General features: G+C 48.1%; 1 protein-coding gene across 1 annotated transcript; it reads left to right on the top strand.

The window, feature by feature from the left end:
• Positions 1 to 1,690: 1,690 nt before the first annotated feature.
• Positions 1,691 to 18,809, top strand: LOC116500993 (endoplasmic reticulum aminopeptidase 1-like). Its single transcript, XM_032206349.1, has 8 exons — positions 1,691 to 1,761; positions 13,063 to 13,201; positions 14,424 to 14,558; positions 15,140 to 15,260; positions 15,622 to 15,776; positions 16,329 to 16,442; positions 18,049 to 18,180; positions 18,726 to 18,809. Exons 1-8 carry the CDS (start codon positions 1,691 to 1,693, stop codon positions 18,807 to 18,809), a joined length of 951 nt encoding a protein of 316 aa, XP_032062240.1.
• The last annotated feature ends 1,287 nt before the right edge of the window (positions 18,810 to 20,096 follow it).

Genomic DNA, 20,096 nt, shown 5'->3' with positions numbered 1-20,096 from the left:
AGCGGACCGAGGACTTCTAGGTGTTCCCTGAAGAGGGCTGCCCATTCCTCGGGCGGGAGGCCTCTCACGGCAGGCTGGGGCATGGGCTCTGCAGCCCCCTGCTCGTCCTGGGGGCTGTCGTCTTGCGCCTCTGCATCGGGGGCCAGCTGCACCTCCAGGAAGTCGTCTTCCGCCCAGATGGAGTAGCGGATGGAGGTGATGTGCTGCCTGCAGAGGGGGCAGGTGCTGCTTCTCTTGGCCCAGCGCATGATGCACCCGAAGCAGAAGTGGTGCACACAGGGGAGGACGTAGCTGGGCTCCTTGGGGACCCCCTGGCACACAGGGCAAGTGATGTCCTGGGCCTCACTTGCCATGGTGTCGGCTCGCTGCAGCGGGCTGGGGAGAGCTGCAGATGGGGAGCTGCTTCCCCTGGCTGGCACCGCTGCGACAGCTGATGTGCGCTGCAAGAAGGAGAGAGGTCAGGGTCAGTGGCTGAGCCAGGGCAGGCAGCGGCAGTGCCCCGGCCCCTCAGCAGGACAAAACCCCAAGCCGAGCCCCGGGGCACGTGTCCCCGCACAGCTCACCTGCACTGCTGCGAGCACTCCCTCCACAGCCCCGGCTGCCTGAGCCAGGCAGGGCCGGGGAAACGCAGGCACTGGCTGCGGGGACGGGCACCGAGAGCAGTTGCCGACGGCCCCACAGCACAGCTCCAACAAATCTCCCAAGAGATCCTTGCTCGGCACTCCAAGCCTCGCACACACGCTCAGCGGGAGTCCAGGCACGAGCCAGGCTGGGCCAGGCTCTGCCGGCGCCCCAGTATAAGCAGCGAGGGCCGTGAGGTCACAGCCCATTGCTGGCTGACTTCACAGCCCATCGCTGGGTGACCTCAGAGCCCAGCGCTCTGGGTGACCCCCAAAAACCAAAGCACGTGTCTGAAAGCACTTGCCAGACATTTGGTGAACCCCGGCAACTTGGCTGCCATGACCACTTCACTGGGAGGCCTGTTTCAGTGGCCAAGCCCCGTGTTGGTGTACAATCTTCTCCTCGCCTGCAGCCAGACCCTCCACTGTCCCATCTCCTTGCCATTCCCTCGAGTTTTGTCAGTGGCCCCAGAGAGCAGAGCTCAGCGCCAGCCCCTCTGCTGCCCTGGTGAGGAAGCTGCTGGCCGCCATGAGGCCTCCCCTCAGTCTCGTGCAGGCTGAACAAACACGCGGACCTCATGTGCTCCTCATCCATCTTACTCTCCCGATCCTTCACCACTTCGAAGCCCTCCTTTGGACACTCTCCAATAACCTGATGTCCTTCTGTTAGTGTGCTGCCCAAAAGTGCACCCAGGACAGGACTCGAGGCGCTGCTGAAAGAGCGCAGAGCAGAGCACAGCAATCCCTGCCCCCGCCCAGCTGGCGATGCCGTGCTGGAGGCAGCCCAGGATGCTGTTGCCCCTCCTGGCTGCCAGGGCCCCTGCTTGAATCCCGTTCAACTTGCCATCGACCAAAACGCCCAGATCCCTCTCTGCAGGGCTGCGCTCCAGCCTCTCGTCCCCCCGACTGTCCATACAGCCAGGGTTGCCCCTTGCCAGGCGTGGAATCCCTCACTCGCTCTTGCTAAACCTCATATGCTTGGGGATTGCCCAGCTCTCTGCTTTGTCAAGGTCTCTCTGCAAAGCCTTCCTCCCCTCGATGGAGTCAGCCACTCCTTCCTGTTTAGCATCATGCCTAAACGGACTCCATATGCCCTCAAGTCCTACATGCGAGTCAGTCGGGACAACGCTGAAGAGAACAGGCCCTAAAATGGAGGCCTGCACAAGCCCCTATGACTGGCCACCAGCCTGATGCAACCCCATTTACAAGAACCCTTGGAGCGCGACCCGTCAGCCCCTTGTTCACCCATCGCATTATGCATTGCTCTAGCTGTGTGCTGCCCAATTTGTCCAGAAGGAGACAGTGAGAAACAGTCTTGAAGCTGTGCTGAAAGCCAAACAGGTGCCATCAGCTGGCTTCCCTTGGGCAACCAGATGGTTGGCCACTTCATCAAAAGAAATCAATGGGGGTGGGCAAGTGATGGGGAGGGGACATCGATAGGGCAGCTGACCTAAACCAACCAAAGGGACATTCCAGAGCACCTGATGCCACACTCAGCAATAAACAGGGGGGCTCCCGTGGGGCAGGGGGCTGTTCCTCCTCAACAACCACTACATGTTTTGATGCCCTGCTTCCCAGGACATGGCTGAACATCGCTCGTTGATGGGAAGTAGAGAATATTTCCTTTTCCTTCTCTCTGCGCTTCCCCGCGGCCTTATTGTTTCTTTTGTTTCTTTTTCTCCCCATTCCCCTGCCCTTTAATTCAACCATTCTCATCTCCAGCCTCTTTGTGCTGTATTTTCTCTCCCAATTTAATAATAGCCACTCTTCTGGGTTCGCAATAAGTGAACTAATTTTAATTCCTACCTCGCTTTTTTAATTATTTTAAAACAGCATCAGCAAGGTCTGTGCGACACCAGAACACCCTTATATAACACCCAAAGAATTGCCATCTCCCTTTGGTGATTTGTACCACCGTGCCTGCTGTTTGTCATCATCGCACCATGCCCTGCTGAGATAGCTTGGCTTTGTCTTGCTGCCCTCCTTGTAGTTACGAGAAGGCTTCCCTGAGGCTCCTCTGCAGTCTGACCACACATCTTTGCCTCAGCCCCTCCTCACTGAGCAAGGGCCCCAACCCCTGAGCATTGTGAAATTGCCTACAATGCATTTCTAAGGATCTCCCTAATGGGTTTTTGAAGACAAGATTGAAATTCTTCCTCCGTGGAAAGGAACCCATGATGGAGCAAAACACAAGTTTTCATACAAGCATGTTGGACGTGCTTATGGTTTATCTCATTTCTGTGTCTCAGAGAGTTGCTTGTTCGGCTAACAATTTGACCTCTTTGAAAGCGTTTGTCCTGACCGTCTCTCAATTGTTTGCCAATGCCTCCTGCTGGCCACTGGCTGCCGCTGTTTGTCTAGGTAAAGAACAGCTTGTTGCACACGCACCGTCAGTTTTAAGCGGCTCTGGCAAAGACGTGCATGCCTGATGTAGCTTTGCATATTTAAGAAGAGATAAAAGTGTAGCTTCCACTCAAGTGAAAAATCTCATCTGCACTCAGCCTTTCCTATGTGAGTTCAGAACCTCTCACCAAGGAGGGCCGAGATGCTGAAGTTGCTGAAGTTGTGTGACTTTCTCTGTTTACTCACGGCAACATTTAGCCATGATGCTAACTAAAATACAAAATGTGAAATCTTGGATAATTAGGGACTCCGCCTGCGGCATATCACAACAGTGTCATGGTCAGATGTGTCTCGGTGAGACAACCTGAAAGCCTCATGCTTGAATGTAGTGCGTGTTCTTGCAGCAGGGACACCTTGCCGAGGACTGCGTGACAGAGCTTTCCGTGTTTCACAACCAGAGCAGGGAGAGTATATCGGAATTAATATCAGAGGTAAGAAATACATGTTGTTACTTTGTTGTAATTAAGCATGCTGATACAGTAAGTAACCTTAGCGTATTGGCAGCCTCATGGTCCCTTATTCTCAGGTGTGAGTTTTGCTGTGCTTTTCCAACCTACGGAATCCCCACAGAATTTCAGATCTGTCAGTACAGCTCTGAAGCTCAAATTTGCCTTTTCTTTTTCCTCCTTTCATTGTGTTTCCTAAACTTTATTGATATTTTCTACCATGCTGATATCCTTATGAATTTCTGAAAGGCAAAATAGACTCGCCCTAAAGATGTCTGGATGAACAACAGATTTCATGCACTGGCTGAACTCCGTGCTTTGAAATGTTCTGATAGCGGAGGGAAAACTTTCAGTGCATCGCTCAGCCAGGCTATAAAATAAGCGTGGGGGAATTACTTTTCACAAACTTTGAAAGAAGTGAATCAGTTCCTGTCCCATTGGAATAAAAATGTCAAAAGCTGAGCTGACTAGCTGTAGAGGAATTGTACCAATGTGTTAGTGGTGATATTCTAACCTGGTAGAAGAGACTTACAAGATGAGGTGGACTCCGGCCTTAATGTGAAGCTGAAAATTGTCCTTTGAAATTTATTTTTTTTTATTCTACTGTATAGAATGAAGACTTGGGATCAAATCTTTCACATAACTGTAGCAGAAACAGACTTTTAAAGTATGTGTTCTACTTAAAATGGATAAATTTTGGAGTAAACATTGTTGTTTGTTTGCTTGTTTTTGTTTGTTTGTTTGTTTGTTTTTCAGTTACAGGAAATACAGGAAATAATCTGAATAATCTGCTCACAGGAGGAAACAGCTTGTCCAATTAAGTTTTGGCATTTACACCGGCCTTTACTAGGGGACTTCTATTGCCTTATAACTTATTCAGGCTAATGGTATTATGCTGCAAACCTGGCAAGCATTTTTCTTGCAGTCCTCATAGCAGTTGTGATACTGAAAATCACACCAAATGTTGATTGAAAAATTTTTTCTTGTTGTACTCCCAGTCAACTTGCTAGCAGGCAGCCTGGGAAGAGGAAAGAACTCGACTCCGTGTACGCACTATGTAGAAACAACTAAAACATTGGTCTGTTATCAGCACTACTTCCATTAAAAATCTAAACATAGCACTTACATGAGCTACTATGGACAAAATTAAATCTATCACAACCAATCCAGCACATACAGGAACAATGGTGGTCTGTCAAACCTTCCTGGCCCTGAGTTGACCATGAGGGTAATGATTTAAAAAAGTAGGTGATGAGGTGATTCCTGCACCTGTTTGAGCCTCTGGTGTGGGTATAATAAGGGATTGTCCCCAGAATTAGCGATGACAGTGAAAGGTGAATTAACAAAATATTTGGTGGAGAGGGAAACTGTTAAAAAAATCCATTCCCCTTTTAATTCTCCAGTATGGCCAGTTACAAGTGTTAAGGACATGATGGCTTACAGTAAACTACAGAAAGTTGAATGCAGCTACTAAACCATTGACTGTCACAGCACCCAGTCTGTCTGACATACCTAATCTGCTTAATACAGCAGGATTTCAAGGATGGCTGTCGTTGGTGTTCGAGATATCTTTTGGTCACATTACCATGGCAGGGACAAGACAAATTTGCTTTTACTTTGGAAGTAATAGAGCATTTTTTTGCTCATTTACCCCAGAGGTTTAAGCACAGACCTGCACCAACACATGCTGAATTGGCTAAGACATTAGAAGAAGTAAGGTTACCCGCTGGAATCACATTAATTCGATAGGGAGATATTGAGTGGGAGCAGTGACGAGCAGCAAGTACAAGAAGGAATGGGCTTCCTCATAGACAGACATATGCCAGCAGTACTCGTATTTGTTACCCACTCTCACAACTGTTTGCACTTGCTGGCAGTTGTACTGATTAGTGTGCTAAGAAGCTACCCAAGAATGGCCAGGGGTATATTCCGAACATAGAGTCAACAAAATATCAACATAATATCAACAAAATTCTCAAATTCACCTTTCCAACCAAATGGCACAAGGATAACACTAGCACTACAGAAAGTACAAATGAGAATTTTGAGTACAACGAGATCTGGACAGGCTGGAGAGCTGGGCAGGAAGAAAACAAATGAGATTGTTCGAAATGGCTCAGTCTTCAAAATAGGATTAAATAAAAAAATAGGATTTATTAAAAGAATAGAGGTAAGCAAACAGCGCTGGGTGCACCGGGAGTCTCCGCTCCACCAGGACGCACACCAGTTACATCAAGCAGCTGATTTTTATGCTCCTAGACTAATACATATTCATTACTACTTCTGAAAAAAAACAGGTTATTATAATTAGCTTCCGGGGTCCAGTCCCTCCTACTGGAGCATGCGCATCAGTCTCTGGTGGTCCCTCTGGGGGTCTCTAGGGGTCTTTCATGCTGAAGGCTCGTAGTCTTCCTCTCCAAGACTTTTTCTTGTCCTTCCCCTTTGTACTCCTTGGCACCGTGTCAAGTTTATACAGCATCCCCTGCAGGTCTTGTCTCCTAGCCGTCCTTCAGCTTCTTTTTTTTCTTCTTCTTAATCTCTTGGCCACCTGGCCAGATATCAGAGGCCTGCATAGTATCCCATAACAGTCACTAGTTGTTATCAGTTGTTCTGAAACCCCCAGGCATCAAAGACTTCATACAAACACAAACAGCTTTCTTACTGACACTTCACCAGTAATTAAAACATTCCTCACCAGCCATTCACGGGGACAGTCACACCTATAGCAGTGTTAAGTTAATCTCGAAGAAGACAAAAAAAAGGCTGTAACTGTTAGAAATAGAAGTCTGGAATAACAAAGGCAAACAGGTTCATAAATTTGAGGAGTATTTTCTGAAGACTTGATAAATTGACTAGAATGAGGGGGAGACTGGGACACACTGCATCTGTGGTTCAAGAATTAAATTGCCAGTGCAGGGCCCAGAGGCAGACAGGACTGTTCTTTATGGACACAAATTGTTAAAACATTCCTAACGAGGTTTAACAAGAGCAAGTGTAGAGTCCTGCACCTGGGAAGGAACAATCACATGTATCAGTACAGGCTGGGGGATGACCTGCTGGAGAGGAGCTCTGAGGAGAAGGACCTGGGGGTCCTGGTGGACGACAGGTTGACCATGAGCCAGCAGTGTGCCCTCGTGGCCAAGAGGGCCCATGGGATCATGACGTGCATTAAAAGGAGAGTGGCCAGCAGGGCAGGGGAGGTGATCCTCCCTCTCTACTCAGCCCTGGTCAGGCCTCACCTGGAGTACTGTGTCCAGTTCTGGGCTCCCCGGTACAAAAAAGACAGGGATCTCCTGGGAAGAGTCCGGCGGAGGGCAAGGAAGATGATAAAGGGCCTGGAGCATCTTCCCTATGAGGAAAGGCTGAGAGACCTGGGTCTGTTCAGCCTGGAGAAGACTGAGGGGAGCTCTTACCAATGTTTACAAATATCTTCAGTGTGGGAAACAGTGGGATTTGTCCAACCTCTCTTCAGTGGTTAGCAGGGACAGGACAAGGGCCACAAGACAGAGCCCAGGCAGTTCCGCACCAACACGTGAAAGAACTTCTTCATGGTGCGGGTGACGGAGCACTGGGACAGGCTGCCCAGGGAGGTTGTGGAGTCTCCTTCTCTGGAGATATTCAAGGCCCATCTGGATGCCTCCCTGGGCAGCCTGCTCTGAGGAACCTGCTTTGGCAGGGGGCTTGGACCCGATGACCTCTTCAGGTCCCTTCCAACCCCTTCAATTCTGTGATTCTGTGAGAAGAAAAAGATCGGGCTACCAGGCTAGCAGGTCTGTATCTGAGATCTCAAATTGTACCTTCATCCTGATGTTGGTGATGCTCCTGGGGAGAGGTTACCAGCACCACCACCGAGGACCTTCTTTTCCATTGTCAGTTCTTATTGCAGAGATATCTGAGCCTGTTGTCCTTTACTAGAGATCTGCTCTTTCTGCAGATCTCTAGTAAAAAGATCTCTAGGGTGAGAAACTCTTTTGGTAGTTGTTCTGCTCTGGTCATCTGCCTTGGTCATCCTAGAGTTTCCAGCATTCCTTGGGTGGTTTTGTCCTTCAGCCGTGGTACACATGGACCCAGGAACTTACTTCTGTGCCACAGGAGTGGTTAGAAACGCTTGGAACGGACCAGCCCACCGTGATGACAGAGCGTATTTTCATTTGAACTCCTTTGCAAGGACTCCTTTAAGGCTGGCAGGAATCTCGTGGAGCTGTGGCAAGTCCTGTACCTGTGGAATAACAACCCCAGGCACCTGGACATGCTATGGGCACCCTGCTGGAGAGCAGCCTGGCAGAAAATGACCTGAGGTTCCTGGTGGACACCACGTTGAACATAAGCCAGCAACGTGCCCATGCAGCAAGGAAGGCTGATGGCTGGCGAAGCCCTGTGTGAAGCTGGAGAGCTGGGTCCTTTTCTGGGCTGTGGGGTTCTTGGCTGTAGCCTTAGCAGGCCTTAATCCACCGACACGTCCAGCCGTCCTGCAGTGATGTGAGAGGAAGAGTCCGGGGACTCGCTGGGCTCTGACAAGTTGTCTCTTATTGCAGAACCCCTTATCAGGGGGGTTGGTCAAGAAGCTTTATGTATCCACTTCTGTTCCCCACCACAGATTGAGAAATGGTAATTCTTAGCATGCCAAAGATTTTGAAAGTACTTAAATTATCTCATAAATGTGAAATTTATGCAGCAGTTCAGGTCACCGGATGCGAGGAGTGTCTGAGCCTGTTGCTGCCATCGGCGGGAGGCAGAGAAACTGCGTGCGTGAGGTGCGAGCAGGTGGATGACCTGGTCTGCATGGTGGCGGAGCTCAAGGAGGAGGTGGAGAGGTTGAGGGCCATCAGGGAGTGTGAGCGAGAGATAGACTTGTGCAGTAACTCCCTGCAGGGCCTCAAGGAGAGGTACCGAGGTGAGACATCCCAAATGGGGGTGGACCCCCTGCCCTGTAGCCGTCGGGCAGAGGGAGGATGGTCGGGCCCAGGAGGATGCCTAGGGCGAGGAGGTCGACTCCACGCCTCAGGACTGCCTCCACCAAGAAAGACAGGAGGGTTATTGTTGTTGGAGACTCTATTCTTAGGGGAGCAGAGGGCCCTATTTGTCGGCTTGACCCTACCCGTAGGGAAGTGTGCTGCCTCCCTGGGGCCAGGGTCAGGGCCGTTGCCAGGAAGCTTCCCAACCTGGTACGCCCCTCTGACTATTATCCTCTTTTGGTAGTCCAGGCGGGCAGTGACAACATTGAAGAGAGAAGCCTGAAGGCTATCAAACGAGACTTTAGGGGGCTGGGTCGGTTAGTGGATGGAGCGGGAGTGCAGGTGGTGTTTTCATCCATCCCTGCGGTGGCAGGGAGGGGAACAAAGAGGACAGGGAAAGCCCACCTGTTAAACACGTGGCTCCGGGGCTGGTGCCAACGCAGAAATCTTGTTTTTTTCGATCATGGGGCACTTTACTCAGCACCTGGCCTGATGGCCTCAGACGGGTCGCTATCTTTTAGGGGAAAAAGGATCCTGGGCCAGGAGCTGGCAGGGCTCATTGAGAGGGCTTTAAACTAGGTAGGAAGGGGGATGGGGCTGAAGCAAGGATTGTTGGGGCTGTGCCAGGGGGAGCAATGGCAAGGCCGGGGGATAAGGTAATGGCCCAGCTGAAGTGCATCTACACCAATGCGCGCAGCATGGGTAACAAACAGGAGGAGCTGGAAGCCATCGTGCAGCAGGCAGGCTACGACTTGGTTGCCATCACGGAGACGTGGTGGGACCAGTCTCATGACTGGAGTGCTGCAATGCCTGGCTATAAGCTCTTCAGAAGGGACGGGCAGCACAGAAGGGGTGGTGCTGTGGCTCTCTATATTAGAGAGCCTTTCGATGTTGTAGAACTCGAGGCTGGGAATGACAAGGTCGAGTCCCTTTGGGTTAGGATCGGCAGGGACAACAAGGCTAGCGTCCTGGTCGGGGTCTGCTATAGACCGCCGAACCAGGATGAGGAGACTGATGAGGAGTTCTACAGGCAGCTGGCAGAAGTTGCGAAATCGTCAGCTCTTGTACTCGTGGGGGACTTCAACTTCCCTGACATATGCTGGAAGCACAACACAGCCCTGAGAAAGCAGTCCAGGAAGTTTCTGGAGAGCGTGGAAGATAGCTTCCTGACGCAGCTGCTTAGTGAGCCTACCAGGGGTGGTGCCCCGCTAGACCTTCTCTTCACAAACAGAGAAGGACTGGTGGAGGATGTGATTGTCGGGAGCTGTCTTGGGCAGAGTGACCACGAAATGGTGGAGTTCTCTATTCTTGGCGAGGCCAGGAAGGGGACCAGTAAAACCGCTGTATTGGACTTTCGGAGGGCTGACTTTGAGCTGCTCAGGACACTGGTTGGTGGAGTCCCTTGGGAGGCGGTTCTGAAGGGCAGAAGAGTCCAGGAAGGCTGGGCGCTCTTCAAGAGGGAAATCTTAATGGCGCAGGAACGGTCTGTTCCCACGTGCCCAAAGACGAGCTGGCAGGGAAGAAGACCAGCCTGGCTCAACAGAGAATTGTGGCTTGATCTTAGGAGAAAAAAGAGGGTTTATAATGTTTGGAATAGTGGGCAGGCCACTAGGGAGGACTATAAGGATGTAGCGAGGCCGTGCAGGGACAAAATTAGGAAGGCCAAAGCTCATCTGGAGCTCAATCTGGCTACTGCCGTTAAAGATAACAAAAAACGTTTCTATAAATACATCAACACAAAAAGGAGGACTAAGGAGAATCTCCATCCTTTACTGGCTGCGGGGGGAAACTTGGTGTAGTGGGTTTACGTGGCAAGGTTTTGGTAGCAGGGGGCCATAGGGGTGGTTTCTGTGAGAAAGATCTAGAAGCTGCCCCATGTTTGGGAAGGGCCCCATTGTTTTCCAGAGCTGAGCCAGTAAGCGATGTTGTTTTGCGCCTCTGTGAGAGCATATTTAAGACAGGGAAAAAAACGCTGCGCCTCACAGCAGCCGGGAGTGAGAGAACAGCCTTGCAGGTGCCAAGGTCAGTGTAGAGGGAGGGGGAGAGGTGCTCCAGGCGCCGGAGCAGAAGTCCCCTGCGGCCTGTGGTGAGGAGCATGGTGAAGCAGGATGTCCCCCTGCAGCCCATGGAGTACCACGGTGGAGCAGGGTCCCCCGCTGCAGCCCGTGGAGGAGACCACGGTGGAGCAGGTGGCCCTGCACCGACGGAGGCTGCCGCCTGTGGAAGACCCCTGCCGGAGCAGATTCCGGGCCGGACCTGTAGCCCGTGGAGAGGAGCCCACGCAGGAGCAGGTGACCTGGCAGGAGCTGCTGCCCGTAGGGGAGCCAGGTTGGAGCAGTTTTCTCCTGAGGGATGGACCCCGTGGTACGGACCCATATCTGGAGCAGTTCTGGAAGAGCTGCTGCCTGTGGGAAGCCCACGCCGGATCAGTTCATCAAGGACTGCATCCCGTGGGTGGGACCCCACAGCACAAGGGACGAGAGTGACCGAGAAGGAGCGGCAGAGAAGAAGCGCTGTAGACTGACCATAACCCCCATTCCCCCGTTCCCCTGCGCCGCTCGGGCGGAGGAGGTGGAAGAGGGTGGATGGGGGGAAGGTGCTTTTGGTTTCTTTCCTTTGTTTCTCACTTCTCTAGCTTGTTAGTTAATAGGCAATAAATCTTACTATCTCCTTATGCCAAGTCTGTTTTGCCCGTTACAATAATTACTGAGTGATTTTCTCATCCTTGTCTCAACCCTTGAGCCCTTTTCACATATTTTCTCCCCATTCCTCTTTGAGGAGGGGGAGTGAGGGAGCGGCTGTGGTGGAGCTCGGCTGCCCACTCGAGCGGAACCACGGCACTTAGTTACAAGAGATGAGGAAAAGGCGGAGGTGCTCAATGCCTTCTTTGCCTCAGTCTTTAGCGGCACTACCGGTTGTTCTCTGGATACCCAGTACCCTGAGCTGGTGGAAGGGGATGGGGAGCAGGATGTGGCCCTCACCATCCATGAAGAACTGGTTGGTGACCTGCTACGGCACTTGGATGTGCACAAGTCGATGGGGCCGGATGGGATCCACCCAAGGGTACTGAGAGAACTGGCAGAGGAGCTGGCCAAGCCACTGTCCATCATTTATCAGCAGTCCTGGCGATCGGGGGAGGTCCCAGTTGACTGGCGGCTAGCAAATGTGACGCCCATCTACAAGAAGGGCCGGAGGGCAGACCCGGGAAACTACAGGCCTGTCAGTTTGACCTGAGTGCCAGGGAAGCTCATGGAGCAGATCCTCCTGAGAGTCCTCACGCAGCACTTGCAGGGCAAGCAGGCGATCAGGCCCAGTCAGCATGGGTTTATGAAAGGCAGGTCCTGCTTGACGAACCTGATCTCCTTCTATGACAAAGTGACGCACTGGGTGGACGAGGGAAAGGCTGTGGATGTGGTCTACCTTGACTTCAGCAAGGCTTTTGACACCGTCTCCCACAGCATTCTCCTCAAGAAACTGGCTGCTCTTGGCTTGGACTGGCGCACACTTCGTTGGGTTAGAAACTGGCTGGATAGCCGGGCCCAAAGAGTCGTGGTGAATGGAGCGAAGTCCAGTTGGAGGCCAATCACTAGTGGCGTCCCCCAGGGCTCGGTGCTGGGGCCAGTCCTCTTTAATATCTTCATCGATGATGTGGACAAGGGCATTGAGTGCACCCTCAGTAAGTTTGCAGATGACACCAAGCTATGCGCGTGTTGATCTGCTCGAGGGTAGGAAGGCTCTGCAGGAGGATCTGGATAGGCTGCAGCGATGGGCTGAGGTCAACTGCATGAAGTTCAACAAGGCCAAGTGCCGGGTCCTGCACCTGGGGCGCTTATTGCAGAGCTACAGGCTGGGAGACGAGAGGTTGGAGAGCTGCCAGGCAGAGAAGGACCTGGGAGTGATGGTGGATAGTCGGCTGAATATGAGCCAGCAGTGTGCTCAGGTGGCCAAGAAGGCCAACGGCATCCTGGCTTGTATCAGGAACAGTGTGGCCAGCAGGGCTAGGGAGGTGATCGTCCCCCTGTACTCGGCTCTGGTGAGGCCGCACCTCGAGTACTGTGTTCAGTTTTGAGCCCCTCGCTACAAGAAGGACATGGAGGTGCTCAAGCGAGTCCAGAGAAGGGCGACGAAGCTGGTGAGGGGCCTGGAGAACAAGTCCTACGAGGAGCGGCTGAGGGAGCTGGGCTTGTTCAGCCTGGAGAAAAGGAGGCTCAGGGGCGACCTTATCGCTCTCTACAGGTACCTCAAGGGAGGCTGTAGCAAGGTGGGGGTTGGCCTGTTCTCCCACGTGCCTGGTGACAGGACGAGGGAGTTTGGGCTAAAGTTGCGCCAGGGGAGTTTTAGGTTAGATGTTAGGAAGATCTTCTTTACCGAAAGGGTTGTTAGACACTGGAACAGGCTGCCCAGGGAAGTGGTGGAGTCACCATCCCTGGAAGTCTTTAAAAGACGTTTAGATGTAGAGCTTAGGGATATGGTTTAGTGGGGACTGCTAGCGTTAGGTCAGAGGTTGGACTCGATGATCTTGAGGTCTCTTCCAACCTAGAAATTCTGTGATTCTGTGAAATTACTTGATTTTCACACAAGGTGGTGAACACTGCATATAAAGGCATGTGGACTAAAGGTTTTCTCTTTTTTCCTTAGAGTGCTCGCAGCAACGCATTTTGAGCCAACATTTGCAAGAACAGCCTTCCCGTGTTTCGATGAACCAGCTTTCAAAGCCAGATTTTCAGTTAAGATTAGGAGGGAACCAAAGCACCTTGCGCTGTCCAATATGCCCCTTGTAGGTGGATACATTCAATGTTGTGCTGTTGCTTGATGACCTGTAAAAAGGAAAGTGAAAGGAGAAGAGAATATCTAGGAAGTTGCTGTTCATGGGAATATTGACCTAAAGATTATGTCAATTCTTTTCTGAGAGTAAATGATTGCTGGTAGTGTTGATACACAGTTATGAAGGAATGCAACAGATGTTGCATCCTAGGGGTTCCTGTTCTCTGCAGTGGTTTGAGAACAATGTAATCTCACTAACCTTTATTTTACCCATAAAATGCTTTCAGTCTTTGTCTTAGATTTTAAGAATTAATATTAAAATGTATCTGAATACAGACACAATATTATTCAGGACCATATATATATATATATATATATATATATATATATATTAAACAACAACAACAAAAAGGTTATTTTGGCCTTCAAAAAATGTCTGTGAAAGTGGAGTATGTGTAACACCTACAAATATGGTTTGCAGTTACAAAGATGTAGGCGTATGTAGGGTGGGTCACATGTCATACATTTGGTCTTACTCTGTGCATAAGAGATTCTTCACAAATTCTTCTGCATTATTGATTCGTGATTTGCCAGGAAACTAACCCTTATAAATGAGGGAACAACGCCTCCCCATACACCAAGTACATTTCAAAAAAATGAAGTCTTTTGGAAGTTGGTTAAAAACAAACTATCAAACAAAACAGTTCTTGTATTGAAAAGTGGATAAAATAATGAATGAATGGTGGGTGCTAGTATTAGTATTCCAATGTGGCTAAATATACTCCAAGTGTAAGTTAGTTACCTGAGGCGAATCAAAAGGGAAAACTCTAACAGGCGACTCATTTTGTCTTGAAATAGATATCTGAGAGAGCTGAGTCATTGTTTGGAGTAGTTTATTTCTCTCATGTGTAACAAGTGATGTTTAGATTTAGACAACTTCTGATCAACTCAAGTGTGATCTTAATTAGATCGATGTGCTGGCAGACACTGAGGAAAATTAAAGCTTTTGAATGAGTATCTTTATCTAGTTTTAGCAATGCTGAAGTAACACTTACGAGTGAAACTACCTGTATGTTTCTGTTTTCTTTGTGTGGGGACGGGCTGGCACAGGGTTGACTTCTTTCCAACTTGTCTTTAAAATTGTCTTAGTGAAACTGAAAAGAAACACATTGATTTTTGGTGCCAAAGTCCATAGAGGTACTACCGGATGATGAGCTGTGCTTGTCTTTTTTTAGATGAAGACTGTGAATATAAATTCATGGCTTGTTGAAGACCATTTTGATACCAGTGTCAAGATGAGTACCTACCTCGTGGCCTTTATTGTTTCCGATTTCAAATCCATCAGCAAAATATCCAGTCATGGAGTTAATGTAACTATTCTGATTTTCTAAGAGCTTATTTTATAACAAAATCTATATGGAAACATATAGTGTACTTTCAAGCTAAATTGTTGGATTTATACATTGTGAAGTTTGACATGAACGAGAGGAGAGAAAAACGTTGGCTTTGTAATTGGATTATTAGTTTGCATTAAGACTAATTTTACTAATTCCAAAAGTTTTTGGTAATATGCTTTCTTTTTATATACTTACGTGCATTGGTAATGTTGTTTCAAGTAAGACTGTTTGATTAAAAGGAAATTAAATATAGTTTTATTGGAGAATCAGGAATAAAACAGAACAGTGGTAGTTACACAGCTCTGGCTTGGTAGGGGACGGAAGGTATAGATGTCCTTTTACAGGCATAGTGGTTCTGGAGGATAAAGTAAAATTCTCATTTCTAATTTTGCACATATCTGTATCTGTATTTTTTAAAAGTAACTTTTGTACGAAAGCTGTTAGGTATGTGCTCTACTTTCACTTTTCATGACCACTCACGCACCTATGTTAAAGAACAAATTCTGTAAACTTTTGATGCTGGCATTTAAATACTGCCTGCTTGTTTACTGTAGATTTCTGTATACACGGTACCAGAGAAGATCCACCAAGCTGATTATGCCCTGGATGCGGCAGTAAAACTTTTAGACTTTTATGAGGATTACTTCAGCATTTCATATCCCTTACCTAAACAAGGTAAGTGTTACCTAATTTAATGTATTCAAGAATAGCATTAAGAATAGAGAGTAAAATTGCATAAAATCAGTGAGTTAGGTAAGACTGGGACAATTTTGGCTCCCATGTTTTTAAACTGTCTGCTTCGTGTAACTTAAGAATATGTTGAAAAGCTTCACTGAGAACGGAAAATCCTTCTATAGAGAACTTTTTAAAGGTATGTTTTTGCTGTTACATTTAGGAGAAGCCTTAAAGAAGGTGTGATGTGGGAGCTGTTGTGAAGTGGGATGAGCAGGTGACTGGGTTCTTTACTGGGTCAAACAATCCTAGCAGTTTATTAATGCTTCCCTCCCCCCCTCCTCCTTCCTCCCCCCTCCACCAGATTTAGCAGCTATTCCTGATTTCCAGTCTGGTGCTATGGAAAACTGGGGATTGACCACATATCGGGAATCCGCATTGTTGTATGACCCTGATAAATCCTCAGCATCTTCTAGACTTTGGATTACTATGATAATAGTCCACGAACTGGCTCATCAGGTGAGATTTAGGAGCAACAATAAAGGATCAGAAGGGACCCACAAAGTGGTCACAGCTGTGTGGATGGAGAGATATTTGAGAATATAGACTGAAAAGAGCTGTTTCAGTTTGAGGGTGTTCATCCGTGAATCACGCGACTGTTCCCAATAAAGTCTCGTTGGGCTTCATAGACATGCAGGGCTGTAACCAAAATCTGTATAGTTCAGTAGCTGTAGTGCTCTGGGGACTTTGCACCATTGCTAACCCTTGAAATTATTTGCAAGCCATGAATATAGGTAAAAAAGTTAAGAATCGTTACAGGTTTATGCGTGGCTCTCCTATCAAACCTGGTTTATGTATAAAGTTTCATGGAATTGTAATGGAAACCCATGCTGTGGAGTATTACCATTAAAATAAGAAACGAAATAGAAAGAGGCCAGAGTAAGCTGCATTACTACAAAAATGTGCCTTAAACGTCAGTGACATGGAATAAATTCAATTTCATATCAGTCAGTAGCAGCTTTTGTGAAAAACCGTGTAATTAAATTAAAATTGTTGTTGCTGTTGTTTCAGTGGTTTGGCAACCTAGTTACCATGGAGTGGTGGAATGACCTGTGGTTAAATGAAGGGTTTGCAAAATTCATGGAGTTTGTGTCGGTCAACATTACCCATCCAGAACTGAAAGTTGTAAGCAGCATTTACTGTATTTTTATTTTATATTTGCATTCTAAGTCCACTAATTTGTAAGGGTGAAGGCCAAGCATGTTTGTGCTGTGAAATAGTTTTTGCTTTCCCTTTGAAAGAACTGTCTGATCTTAACTCGAAGGGTAAGAATATTGATTTTATTGTATCTAATTACTTCAAAAACTGGTGATGGAAGTTAATGATTGCAATCAAAGTATATTCTCTTTTCAAAAGCTATTTAGACTTCGGAAAGTATAAAGGCATTGCTAGTTAGTCAAGGGAGGTGATTGTCCCGCTCTACTCTGCGCTGGTGTGGCCTCACCTCGAGCACTGTGTGCAGTTCTGGGCACCGCAGTACAAAAAGGATGCAAAACTGTTGGAGAGTGTCCAGAGGAGGGCTACGAAGATGGTGAAGGGCCTAGAGGGGAATACGTATGAGGAGAGGCTGAGGGCACTGGGCCTGTTCAGCCTGGAGAAGAGGAGGCTGAGGGGGGACCTCATCGCGGTCTACAGCTTCCTCACGAGGGGGAGTGCAGAGGCAGGCACCGACCTATTCTCTGTAATCACCAGTGATAGGACCTGCAGAAATGGTGTCAAGCTGTGGCAGGAGAGGTTCAGGCTCGACAACAGGAAGAGGTTCTTCACCGAGAGGGTAGTCGCACACCTGAACAGGCTTCCCAGGGAAGTAGTCACAGCTCCAAGCCTGTCGGAGTTGAAGAAGCGATTGGACTGTGCTCTTAGTCATGTGGTCTGACTTTTTGGGTAGACCTGTGCTGTGCCAGGAGTTGGACTTGATGATCCTTATGGGTCCCTTCCAACTTGGGGTATTCTATGATTCTATGAAATTAATTTTTTTCCCTCATGTACAGTCAGACTTAAATCCTAATGAAGACCCCCAAATCCTCCCACTAGCTTTAGCACAGGTTCAATATATGAAACTTTGCAAGTATGCAAAGTTTCCTTTCCTTTCCTTTCCTTTCCTTTCCTTTCCTTTCCTTTCCTTTCCTTTCCTTTCCTTTCCTTTCCTTTCCTTTCCTTTCCTTTCCTTTCCTTTCCTTTCCTTTCCTTTCCTTTCCTTTCCTTTCCTTTCCTTTCCTTTCCTTTCCTTTCCTTTCCTTTCCTTTCCTTTCCTTTCCTTTCCTTTCCTTTCCTTTCCTTGCCTTGCCTTGCCTTGCCTTGCCTTGCCTTGCCTTGCCTTGCCTTGCCTTGCCTTGCCTTGCCTTGCCTTGCCTTGCCTTGCCTTGCCTTGCCTTGCCTTGCCTTGCCTTGTCGTCCCCTTCCCCTTCCCCTTCCCCTTCCCCTTCCCCTTCCCCTTCCCCTTCCCTTCCCCTTCCCCTTCCCCTTCCCCTTCCCTTCCCCTTCCCCTTCCCCTTCCCCTTCCCCTTCCCCTTCCCCTTCCCCTTCCCCTTCCCCTTCCCCTTCCCCTTCCCCTTCCCCTTCCCCTTCCCCTTCCCCTTCCCTTTCCTGCTCTGTAATGAAACCGAAGATATGTTTGGCTTTCCTGATGGGATTTCAACATCATGTAGAATGGACTGAAATATGAACTAATAGGAATTCAGTAGTCACTAAGCAAAATTTGGTAGTAATAATCATTTTTGTCTCCTATTAGGAAGATTATTTCTTATCAAACTGGTTTGATGCCATGGAAGTGGATGCATTAAATTCATCACATCCTGTGTCTACTCCTGTGGAAGATCCAGCTCAAATTTTAGAAATGTTTGATGATGTTTCTTATGTGAAGGTAAAATCTGTAACTGATTTCATTCTCAGTTGTACTGATTGTACTATACATCTGCATTGTACTGATTTCAGTCAGTCCTTTATACAAAACATCCCTGAACCGTGGTGTTAATATACTTTTTAATGTTGTTTTGATCTTTATATTCTATCTCAATCGTAGTCCAAAACTCCTGCATGTAGTTCAAATTGTGGTTTCCTGTTCCATCTATAAAAAGAGGAGGTTTTTGCCCCTTCTTACCTATTGTGTATCAATTGAAACATTAAAACATTATTTTAGGTGCTTAAACCAACCAGCGTTTTTCATTGGAGCCTGCTCTATATAGTAATTGAGAAAATAATAGCATATTTTACTCAATCCAAAATATATTTAAGGAAATAAGGAAAGCCAAATTACCGTCTAAATATATATAAAACCCAATTATTTCTCATCAGACAGACATACAAAATTGAACTGCTGTTTAGGTTAGCCTGCTGAAAATTTTCTGAAAGAAGCATCTTGCTATCTAGGGAGTGGTTTTGTAAACATTCTGTCACACTTTTTTTCAGGGATCCTGTATATTAAATATGTTGAAGGACTACCTGACTGATGATGTTTTTAAAGCTGGACTTGTGCAGTACCTGCAGAAGTAGAGCTATCAAAACGCAAAAAATGAAGATTTGTGGAACAGTATGACAAATGCAAGTATTTCTTATTCTCTTTTTTGTTTTTTTTTTTTTACTTTTTTTTTTTTCCCCCCAAATTTCATAGCTTTTTGTGAATAGTGTGTTTTTGTAGTATATTAATGAGGCCTGTGACCAATACTTATGGTAATGATATCAAAAACAGATGACCAAAACTTTCTTCTACAGATCTGTCCCACAGTAGGTACCGATAAAGTGAACAACAAGGTGATGGCTTTTGCAGAAGGAACCAACAGTCATCTTCAAATGCAGTAAGCATCTAGTTTTTTACTCATCAGTATTTGAGAGTTTGGTATTTATCTGAGTCCTCTCATGTTACTATACTGAGCTCTGGCATCGGTATGTGTACAGACAGAAATCCTACCTCTGTGCCTAGGGCTGACCGGAAAACAGCACTATTTAAAGAGATGTCACTAACTATGTAAAAGTGTCCCGAAAAAGAACAGCCAGAGTTGTCATTGATATCGCATGTTCCAATCTAAACTTAACTATGCTGAGGTTACAAATTTACAGCAGTTTTTATGAAGTTCTAAGCTACTAAATTCATTGTCTATGCACTCCATCTTCCTCCTCTTCTTACGTATCCAAGCTTGTCCATGATTTTTATTGCAACTTTTTCACCGGTAAGAAGATGTCGTCCAAGCTTTACCTTTGCAAACCCACCTAAAAGTGCAAACACGGACATTTAAGTGCGGCGCCCAACGGGAGGGAGGGAGGGAAGGAGGGAGGGAGGGAGGGAGGGAGGCGCAGCGGGGCGGCCATGTTGGGAGGGTCGGCGCTGCTGCTCTGCACCCTGCGGGGTCTGGGGGAGGGTGGGGAAGGAGGAACATGGTGATGCGCAAGGCCAGGGGGCCTGAGGAGATGGATCTGTGGGTCCTGAGCAAGTGGGCAGGCATTGCCCATCACCAGGCTGGGCAACCAGATCCAGTGGGTGGCACCCCTGGCCATGGCAGGGGGAGTGGAACTAGGTGGTCTTTGAGGCCCCTTCCAACCTGAGCCACTCGACATTTCTATGACTGTAGGATTCCGCGATTCTATGAAGAAGACCAAGACACTGTCTGTGGCAGGGTCACAACTCTTTATTGGGATGACAACCACATTTGCCCTGCTAAAGGCGCGGGGGCCTCTTGCAGGGCTGGGGAGAGTCCGGGTCGCTGTCGGCTCTCCTCTTCGGGGGGCGCCGCGGCCCCCCAGGTGAGCTGTCCCTGCCCTGGCCAGGAGGAGAGGGCCCGTGGC

The sequence above is a fragment of the Aythya fuligula genome, chromosome Z (assembly GCF_009819795.1).
Source record: "Aythya fuligula isolate bAytFul2 chromosome Z, bAytFul2.pri, whole genome shotgun sequence".
Classification (NCBI taxonomy): Eukaryota; Metazoa; Chordata; class Aves; order Anseriformes; family Anatidae; genus Aythya; species Aythya fuligula.
The sequence above is the reverse complement of the archived record's forward strand: the minus strand, read 5'-3'. Positions and strand labels throughout refer to the sequence as shown.

What these genes read in the sequence shown, in the direction of transcription:
- LOC116500993 (XM_032206349.1), top strand. Translation starts at nt 1,691, where the DNA reads ATGCCTAAACGGACTCCATATGCCCTCAAGTCCTACATGCGAGTCAGT. An exon ending in ATATCCCTTACCTAAACAAG is followed by an intron (nt 15,261 to 15,621) that starts GTAAGTGTTACC and finishes CCCCTCCACCAG; the next exon opens with ATTTAGCAGCTATTCCTGAT. An exon ending in ATGATGTTTCTTATGTGAAG is followed by an intron (nt 18,181 to 18,725) that starts GTAAAATCTGTA and finishes ACTTTTTTTCAG; the next exon opens with GGATCCTGTATATTAAATAT.